We start from the raw sequence: 10,862 nt of genomic DNA on the forward strand, positions 1-10,862 counted from the left end.
CTTTACTATCTCCACTCGATTCTCGAGATCCCTCGACGTTTGTTTAAGATATCGCGAGTGGACATATATCCACTCCACTTAGTTTCTCTGGACTGGAGTCGTAGGTTGAAAAAGTCCATTGAAATAAAAAAACTGTTGAATAAAACGTGAATTCATTTTGTGCTAAGTAGTCATTTCATTGCTTTAACAATAAATCTACTAGTATTCTTTAAGTATTTTTTTCAACAAAGAATAAATCTTCATTGTTTTAATTTAGATAATCAATTATTTATGGATGAAGAAGCAGAAAAATTAATGTTTTAGTTGAATAGAAGAATACTTTTTTGATTTATTGAATTTTAATAGTTGGAGTTGTTATCAAAAAATAAATGCTGAATAATCTTTATTGATAATAATGTTCTAGTCTATCGCTTTAAGAAGCATCAGATTAACAATAGTTAGAGTTGAAAATACCGCAAGTTTCTTAAACGAGTATATAAACCATCCAAGTCCTCTAGAGAGTGGTATCTTGCAAAAGGAGAAGAGGACAGGACAAGCTGAGGAGTTATGTGTTAGTATCTTCAATAACTAGAGATTCTATTTCGTACTTCGACATCCCCAGGAGATTGGTTGTCCGTTCCGGATCTTTCGCAAACTTGCATCTAATACGGTAACCCAACCCTCAGTTCAATTCTTGGGTCTTGGGGTTGGTGTGCTTGCCAGAGGTGAGGCTACACCGTCTCTTTGCTTCACCCACCAGAGTCCACGTCTCTGAGTATAGAACTTGCGTAAGATAGTCCAAACATCGAGAACAAACATTAGGGGTTGAGTTGAGACCCAAAAGAGAGAGAGAAGGAAGTGTTTGAACACCAGAAGAGCTTCAACTCTCCTTCTCTCTTACTCATCAGCAGACTCTGACCGTCAGCTATGTTATGTCAAGCTACGTCTTGGCGTTGTAGCACGTCACACATTAACATAATGCTAATTATCTTGCTAGCTCATTAGCACCAGCAAACTGTCCGAGGAAACTCGGTCGCCTAAGATAAGAAGATAGTTCTCAGTATAAGTCACAATCATTGTACGTATGTATATTTACAAATGTTGAGACTTATGTAGCTAAGTTTATATATGAGAAATTTAATTCTCATGGCTCATAGTAATTTTAAAGCTAGACAAAGAATTGTATAGGTATGATTATTTTTAATTATAAAATAAACTGAGAATACATTGCATAATAATTATAAATAATGGATTACAATAAATGTTTATCATAAAAATCTTCACTTCAAATCTTGCCTTTGATATAAAAAACGACCATTAACAGGCTGAAGTTCTCTGTGATTATGAGTTTCACTATTCCAAAACTTGACGATTTTTTGGATATCTTCCATCTTAAAAAATTAGATTTGTTTAAAATATTTTCTAATGAGTAAATATTATCACAAATGTTGAAAAGTCTGATAACATTCATCTTACCTGCTGTTTATTGATATAATTTTCATAGGCATTTATAATCCATATGACATTTTCAGTACATGGAGGCCTAGTTAGTGATCCATAGTACATAAAATGTCTTGATACATCGAAGTCTGACTTCCGTAATAGACTGAAAGGAAATGGTTGCAAATCCACTGATGATCCAGGGTATTGTACATCAAACAGTTTCTGTATTATTCGATTTAGACCAATGGGAGAGACTTTCTCGTATTTCTTTGGCTCAAAACCCTGGTAAAAATATTGAACATTCACTTATTTATTACATCTCATCTATCCTAATAAATGCAAATCACCTTACAAATAAATCCGATATTATTGCCAATCCATCATAAAAATTCAGGGCATTGTGATAATTTCTATATCCACTTTTATAAAAAATTGATTGCATCTCCATTGGAGATCTAGTGTTGGTAATGAATAATTAGTAATTTATTTTAATAAACCATTTCTACAGACGTTCATACTAACTTTTTATCAGTAATTTCATGTTCACTTCCTTCATCACTTCTAGAATCCCAATGAAATATTATTGAATCCAGCTGATATTGACCAGGAAGTATACCACCACTGATAGTTGGAATTTTTGGACCCCATTCAAATGAAACTTTTACTAAAAATTACCATCAATAAATTATCTAAACATAACAATTGAAATGAGATAATAAATGCTGTTGACTTACTGGTATGTCCAATATTGGATAATTGGACACTTATAGGAAGTTGATCAAAATTTGTGCCCATCAAACGCTCATATGTATTATTATGTTCATCAGTCCAATTCACATAAGCTTTCATAAGATCCATAGGTGACTGTCTGTTGCCACCACATGCAGGATAATTTTTAATCCAATCATCAATATAGTAGTAACTAAAACCTAAACGAAAATTGTACTTACCAAAGCTTCATTAAAAATACTATAATATATCTTTTAAATGAAATTACTAGTAATCTAACCTGTTCTTCCGTGTTTAGTTTTTGAACTCTGCCATGGAAATCTCCAGAAAATATATAGAATTATGCATAGTATACAAACATAAAAGATTTGTTGGATCTGAGGTACTTTCTTCTGATATCTCATTGCTTAAAATAATGAAGTTAGATTTATTTATTTTTTTAATTTCCAACTGTAACGAAGTAGTAGAACAATTTCATGAGTGCTATTGTAATAAAAGAAGTTACCTAGACTTCTATTATCGACGTTATCAGAAATTGTATAAGCAGACAATTGCCTTCGATTATTAATAACGATGCCAACTCACTTAAGTTCAATATCATGCACACTTTTCTTTATGTTTACATTTCAATATGCTGAAAAGGAGCAGTTCCAGTAGAACTGGTCCATCAAGATTTCAGGAAGTTAAACCTAAACTATTGAAGAATCTTTACTAATAAATAAAATTAATATTCTAATTCCTTGCATTGTTTTTATGCAAAAATAAAAAACTTTAAGTTCTTAAGAAGCAATAAATATAATTATTACTTTATTGTAAAATATATTAATTTCAAAATGGATGCACATTGAAAAATTCAACCTTAAAACAATACAAGTACATTTATTATGAAAGCTTCAAGCATTATCATGTGCATTTATTTTCATGTAATTGCTTCTAATTATCAGCAGTAAAAAAACAACTATAAATAGTCATTTATCATTTTACCTTTTGAATATATTAATACTTTGCTCTATATAATTTGTAATAAACAATAATGCTTTGATAGAGAACTTTAATTACTTAAAAAAAAAAAATTTTATAGAGAAAAAGGATAATTTATTTAACGAAAGTTATCTTGTAAGAAGAAGCTGTTTATTTCAAATCTTCTTATATCCTTCTCTTGGTTTCTTCTTCACCATCTTTGCAGTCTTGCACAACGAGCTGCAGTGACAGAAGCTTTTGTCTTGGCTGGGCAGCCATCTTAGCTGCACTTGAATTGTTTCAGCCTTAATTGGAGTTGCAAACGAGGTTTCTTAGTCCTGAACAAAGTATCCTTGTCTTTTAATATATTTTTAATTGTTTTTTTTTTGTGTTAATTTTTGTTGCAAGTCTTGATCTTTGATCCGCTAGGGAATCAGGGTATTCTCTGGAGATTTTATGTTTAATTAATTCAATATCAAATGAATAAGACCAATAATCAATACGTAATTTAAAAGTGACTGGAAATAGAGTAATTCATGTTCGTTAATCAAATACCATTCCCAAGGAGAGTAAGAGCTATCGGCTTGAGCTGACTGTTGGCCGGTTGACATCAAAGAGGGCATGATGCTTCCGTGTTAATTAGTGTCACCCACTATTTGCATATTGATTGAAGAGAACGTGTCGCGAGGCTCAAAACTAAAACCCTTTCTCACTTCAATTCGTTGTCCTCTTTTTCTTTCACGCGTGCGCTTCTCTCGAAGCTTGCAATCTCTTCTTATAACCATCCTGTGATACAACACCAAGTGTTCAACTTCTTCTGTTGTTCTTAAATGATGTGACATGGCATTGAGTTTGCCTCGACCTCAATTCACTTTGACTCGAATTTTGGAGTAGGAACTACGTTCTCTATTCAATTTTAGGAAGCGAGGAGATTTATTTTTAATTTTTCAATGAATTCATTTTATCCAGGTTAATCTACTTTTCCACGTTCATTTCAGATTTAGGCTTGCTTTATTGCATTTTTTATCAAACTTTGGTAACTTTTTAACAATATAAATTCAGCATGCTTTTGAATGATATCTGCATGAATAGAATGATTGAGTAAAAGTTGGTCCACTGTCATATCCGGTGATATATCAGATAAATCAAGTTGGCTATCTCCAAAACCTTAAAATAAATCCGAATTTTAAATGCTACCAATTGCTATCATTGCTCTGCTCATTACATAAATGTTCATTAAATGAACCAGAGGAATTTTTTTTGTTCCAAAATAGCTATTTATAATTTATCCTTGTTCTATATCGAGCTAGTTATATTATGAATGATAATAATTATTTAATTATACAATTTATTATTCATCTTTGGACTGGATTTAAATTGGTACCGAAATAGAAGTTTTTGTATTATTAAAATTTTGATTCACAATCTTTTGTTCCGTGTATTTTTACTATTCATGCAATCAAATCTTTCTCAATAATATTTATCATTATTTTATTTAAACAATCTAATAGTTGTTTTTATTTATAAAAACTAATTGAAAGAACTGGGATTTAAAAAATAAAATGACTTGTGGATAAAAATTTTTGCAACAATGACTAAGAATTGATTTAAAAAATTAAATTAATTTTATTAAATACATCTATTAAATTTAATTTTAACGACATAAAAAAAAAATTGAATCTTTTTTACTCATTATCTATCCAAATATTTAAATCAGTCATTCATGAACTTTTTTCAGCTGTAAAAGCAGGGAGACAGAAGGTTCAACACGAGAATTTTCAATCACGATACTCACTCGTTCATTTTTAGTGTTGTGTACATCGAAAAGCCACCCTCTGCATCCGCCGCGTGCCAGAGTCTAACATATGAACGAATAGTGACTTTACAGTTTTAACCTGCGTCTATTCGATCACAAATTTAACCAGTAGTTCTATTAGAATCGGTTGTGTGCAGATTTAAAAAAAAATAGAAGAAAGGATGAAGAAGGAGTAAGAAGGAAAGAGTAATGTAGATCAGGCAAAGGGACAAGAATGTATGGAGTTTAAACGAGGGTGGAAAAGAGCGGGCCAACAATAGAGTGCAAGTCACTAGGTAAACGACCGGCAGGGAATTGTTAAAACGCCCCGCGGTCGTGCCTATTTTGATTTTCGACGGCGGTGTATCGAGCTTCCTGAAGGGGTAGATATTGCGATTTTCAAGTAGAGGGAACGCGGAGTAGCTTCTATGTACGACATTCAAAGCTGAAGTGAATGTTTTTTTTCAGCCATGACTTGACTGTTTTTTCTCTCGATATTTATCATTAAACATTCTCCAATTTAATATGATCATAAATTAGTTGAATACATGAATTTATTCGAATAAATATTTATCCGCAACAAAATCAAACATCAGGAATATTTATCCTCAAAAGGTTTTATTTATTCGAGCGGGATAAAATATTGGCTAATATAAATATCGAATGGGAATAAAAATAGTCGACGAGAGAATTGAGGCATCTCGCTGGTAAAATCCACTCCGCAATATCTCGAGGCGTAGAGAAGTCGAGAGAGAGAGAGAGAGATCCCGCGAGATGTGAACTCAAATGCTTGTGAAGGATAGCCATGGGTCAGGGGGCTATCAAGAAGTTCTTCTCATCCTTGCTCTTTTCTCACCGTCTCTCAACAAAGTATGTACCTCAAACGGTTCTCCCGCACCTCACAGAGGATAGATCGAGCCCTGGAGACCTCGTCGTCCGTCACGCGGAGTTGGACCTCCAGGCTCCCTCGCTTGCTCTATATTTTTATTGATTTCGATTACAGCTTCCGAGAGGAGCAAAAAAGGAAAATAAAACAAAGTAGACAAGACACTTCTCGCATCATGATGAAATATGTTGGCTCGTGTCCTTAAGCGGTTGTGTGCTCTTCTTTATTTTAATCATTTTTCTTGTTCTGTTTCTTCCAGTATGTAGAGAAATTGTTAAAATGAATCCAAATGAAAAATTCACAAAATGAATTTCTTTTTTATTTTTCTATCTGTAGTGTTATTTAATTCATCAAAAAAATTAAACTAAAATATCTAGAATCAAAACAAAATTGTTTTTCAATAAAAAATTTATTCTGTTTTATTAATACAATTTTTACAAAAGGGTAAATTAGCTTAGTGTAAAAATTAAAATGTTTTTCCTCAATCAATTCCAGTTGTAATGAACAAAAAATATCCATCAGAGTTATTGGAACAAACATTTAATTACTTTATCATGAAATTTGTATACCATAATGAATATTTATTTCTTCAATTTCCAATAATAATTTCCACTCCCCAATTCCATGGTTATTTTCAAGTTCTATTGAATCGTAAATTTAGATGGATAAAAAAAAATATTAAACCGGAGTGTTGATAGTATTGCTTATGTGATGACGAGAGATACATGAATGCACATAGGATTGGTGTGGTTTGAATTGAAGGACGTGCATAAAACCGTAATGCTGTCGTTCGATGGATATCGTCGGGCGAAAATAAGCAATTGACCTGGGGGATAGGCTGTCGGTACGCGGGTGGGAATGAAGCATCGCCATCGAGCCAACAAAACCCCGTTCGTTCGGTGGTCCAATATGCGGCTAATTTGCACAACAAATAAAGCTTATACTACGAATTTGCATGTGTTTGAACTGCAGTGTAATTGGGTGCTACGCTCTCGCTAGCCGTTGTCCATTTTCTCTCGCTCCGCGCTCTCCTCTCGTCAATCCTGTCACTGTTTCTCTCTCCACCCACTAGTGCTTTCACGTATGTGTATTCTACCGCGGCTCCAACGTGCTCTACGGATTTTGCAATATCGCGATTGGCCGATGATGATGCAGCCCTGATGGTCACCAGACTGTCTGTGAGAGCTCGGTGAGCAAGTGGAGATTGGAACGAAGAAAAAAAGATTCCATGCCTTACATCGATCCTAGAAGTGGTAACGGCTTGTAATCATAACATAAAAGCGATACAAAGATAGACGGCACGATTTTATATTTTATTTTTATTTTTTTCTTTCTTTTTACGCTTTTACCTACACTGTTGTAGTCGCCATCTTTGAATTAACGTCATCGACGAAGGGGCTGTCGTCACGCGCGTCTACCCTTATTGCAGGTGCTCCAACCCCTCTATCTGTTTGATCTCATGAAATGTGTAAATTGTCGCCATTTTGGAAATTTCTATGATATATGGTTCATGTCATGAAATTTGTATTTCTCCTTTTATTCATTATTTTTTGACGCTCGAGTAATAATAGGTGTTGGCATTTGATTGTTGGGAATTAAAACATAATCAACTTGTAGAGCTCTGTCGATTAAACAACTAGATGTTAACAGTAAACATAGTGCTCTTGTTGGTGTATATTGTGTAATGCTTCTGATGAAGTCATTGCCTCACTTTGTGTGTCCATGTCCGAATTGTATCGCATCTCCTATGTGTCTCTTCTCTTCACTCACGTTCTCCGTTTGTTTGGCGGCTCTTTGATGTCCAGTATATACGAGCCTAACAACTTCACTGAGTCTAGTTAGTTGTACATGTAACGGTTTGCAAGCTCTTATGGAATTTCACATTGACGTACGTGCCTAAGAATGTCCATCTCTAGAGTCTATAGGTCTTCTATAAGTGAGTCAGGACTTTATAGATACAATCGAGAAACTCTTTTCCATTGGAAATATTTTTTTCTATTTATTTCATGACTCATTAAACACGTAGTTTAAAAAAATGTAAAATAATTTTTAAATTTAATTAAAAATTAAAATGAGAATAAGAAAAAAAGAATTAAAAGCCATCAAGATAGTTAGAAAAATATTTGTAGAAATAGTGAAATATTTTTTAAAATAAAAATTTACTGAATAAATCAGATAATATTAAGATGGAGTGGAGAAAGTATGCTGGCACTAAAATAATAAGAAAGCTAGAAAAAAGATATCTAGTGGAAAAAAGAAAATGTATAAGTTATGAAGACGTTAAAACAAAGAAGTATAGAATAAAGGTGGGAAGATCTAAGGGGTTGTAAGAGAAGGAATATAACCCTTCTTGTGTTCTAACTCTGCACAGAACAATTACATTTTAATTAATATTTCCTAAGAGGCTGAAAAGCCCTCCCGTCGAATTTATGATCGTTTTATCCATTATTAGGGGTGGCTGTGGAGGTCGGGAATATAGGCGACGTTGGAAGAATGGGGGTTGTGAATCTCGTGTAAAACCCATAACTTGGACTTTACGACTCTCTTGCAGCTCTCTTTCTCCCACTGTCTGATAATTGTCTCTCTTTAAGATATCTCTGGACTCCACAATTATCTGTTATTTGATTTAATGTCCCTATTACGATGGGTATTTCAATTATTTCTTACATTCAATCCCCTTTAGAAAATTAATCAAATCAATGTTTAAATGAATCAGAGTATACAAAACTAGTGAATTAGATTTAATTATTACTGACTTGCACAAAGTAGCGAAGAAACTTGAAGAAAATGAGGAAGAAGGAGTGTTGGATGGTGGAGTTGTGAGTTATGGAATGGCTGATGTGTGGAACGTTAAGTTGAACAAGCCATATGGATTTGCCTGAGGGTATTTAGTGGTCAGAGATTCCTCAATGCTGTAGTCCAGGATGGTTGAAACTTCACAATCCAGAAGACGAGAATGTCTTTGAGTTCTAGTAAAGCATGTAGTGGAGAAAGCTGTCCTTTAAGGAGCCACCCTTCTCTCATAGAGACAGTTTAAGTTCCATGGAAAAGTGTAATGCAAGGTAGGAAGAGAAGTGAGAGAAGCTGCTTGAGAAAGCAGGAAAGAAGGCTAAAGGATGAGAGAGAACTTGGGGAAAAATGTCCCTGTCGACCAAAGTATGTGAAGGTAAACCTCGGTATGCCAAGTATCAAGAATCTTTGGAAATCTGGATGATCTTTGTAGTGATGTAGCTTTTCTCGTATGATAACATTGAATTTTAGTAGCATATCTACAGTCACATTCATCCCCTTAGCACATTTGTGCTAAAATCATTCTGGCTTTGAGGCTAGATGATGAGGGGCAAGGAAAAAAATCGTTGACAAGCTTCTCACGGAGTCATCTGAGGTTTAGCATTGCAGAATGACACCCGGACCATGATGTGGACTTTTTCTTTGCCATCTGTGATAAATGGATGTGTCGCTAATATTGTGGAATTGGCCTGGACACTATAGGATGGGTTGGATAAAAGGACCAGGTTTCCTTTGATACATGTGAGTATTTAAAAAGAATAAAGCCAACACAAAAAAAAGGTTCATCCAAAAACAAAAAATGATCTTTCACTTCGTTTTTGCTAAGAGAGAAATTAATGAAATATTTAATGAATTTTCTCTTACAATAATAAACCATTATTTTCAAATAATATATAAGAAAATTCTTTTTTTGAAATAATTTCACTGCAATAATTAATCATATTAAATTCGACAATGCATTATGCAAATATAATTAATACGGAACCAAAATACATAATATTATATACTAATACATTTACTCGTATTAATAGATCCACTTTATTAATTAATATATTCAAAATAAAATTATATAAAAGCATATTTATGTTAGCTTTTCGATCAAATATGTAGTTTATCAATGCTAAATACTGTTATGAAATTAATTACATGTTTATATATGAAATAAATAATATTATTTATTCATTCAATGTTTATTTATGTAAAAATATTATTTTGTTGTGCTTTTATTTCAGTACTGTCACATTTTAATGGAGAAGTGTGGACAGAGAAATTCTTTGGTGTGCAAAATTTGAAAGAAAGATGACGAAAGGGTGGAACGAAGAAGGAAGGAAGTGGAAAAAAACATGACGGAAGGAAAGGCGAATGGTAGGTGCGATCGAACGACGAATCTGGAATGAATTTATTCATGGGCGCGGATGCACGAAAGAGAGGGGGTATAAATGCAAAATTGGCAATACATACGAAATCTCCGGGGTTCAAGTAAAAAGGGGTGAATATATTACAGGCTCGGGAATTAACCCCTTTGAACTTGCTCTGCAATGGAATAATTGGAGGATGCAGTGCAATAATTTTTATGAAAAGAAAGACATTTTTTTGTTTCATATTTGTTACCTTGAGTGAGACTCACGATCTCTTGGAAATATTTTCATACTAACTCGTACACTCTTGCTAGGTTTTAATGGGTATGTTATGAGGATTTTTACCTTTTGACGAGTGCAATTGTCTTGGGTGTACAGTTATGCAAGAACATGCTGCAGACGTCTCGAAAGGAATGAATTTATTCTCGTGCATGGTGTATTTATTATTGGTGTAATTATGTTAAATTATTTCATGGAAATTAAAGAATGGAATTTTTACATAATTATGATGTTCATTGTTTCCTTTTAAGAAAATTTTTTTTCAATGATTAATGAATAACACTACCTTATCTAATTTTTTTACCAATATTTTAAAATTAATTGATAGAAAAAATATTTTTTTCATTAAAGAATTCTTTTTTTTCTTTATCCTAAAAATCATGATGAAATTTTACAGTTATTTCACAAATATTTTGCGAGGATCTACTCAAAAACAACCGTTCCATATTTTTTCAATGATTTGTTTATAGAATATTCTTTACAATTCTTAATAATAAATGAATACAATCTATTTTTAAGTACATAATTTACTTTATTAATTAATAAAATAATTTTTGAAATGTTTTTTTTTTCACAGGATATAAATAATAGGGTTTATTGGATTTCTGAGGATCAATCAAAACCGGAAATGAAATTTCAAGAG

General features: G+C 32.9%; 1 protein-coding gene across 2 annotated transcripts; it reads right to left on the reverse strand.

Annotated features, from left to right (window-relative positions):
- Positions 1 to 1,213: 1,213 nt before the first annotated feature.
- LOC118073923 (carbonic anhydrase 1-like) lies at positions 1,214 to 2,833 on the reverse strand. Of its 2 annotated transcripts, XM_035094728.1 has the most exons (7): positions 2,657 to 2,833; positions 2,432 to 2,557; positions 2,157 to 2,351; positions 1,945 to 2,086; positions 1,775 to 1,877; positions 1,456 to 1,704; positions 1,214 to 1,370 (listed from the first exon to the last, which is right to left on the reverse strand). In XM_035094728.1, the coding sequence occupies exons 2-7, from the start codon at positions 2,553 to 2,555 to the stop codon at positions 1,260 to 1,262; spliced, it is 924 nt and encodes a 307-aa protein (XP_034950619.1). In that variant the 5' UTR covers positions 2,556 to 2,557; positions 2,657 to 2,833; the 3' UTR covers positions 1,214 to 1,259. The 2 variants fall into 2 exon arrangements, with proteins under 2 accessions (XP_034950619.1, XP_034950620.1); XM_035094729.1 differs by lacking the exon at positions 2,657 to 2,833 and having other exon boundaries at positions 2,432 to 2,642.
- Positions 2,834 to 10,862: the final 8,029 nt, after the last annotated feature.

This window comes from Chelonus insularis, unplaced genomic scaffold (genome assembly GCF_013357705.1).
Source record: "Chelonus insularis isolate UGA/USDA-ARS -01 unplaced genomic scaffold, ASM1335770v1 scaffold_714_pilon, whole genome shotgun sequence".
Taxonomy (NCBI): Eukaryota; Metazoa; Arthropoda; class Insecta; order Hymenoptera; family Braconidae; genus Chelonus; species Chelonus insularis.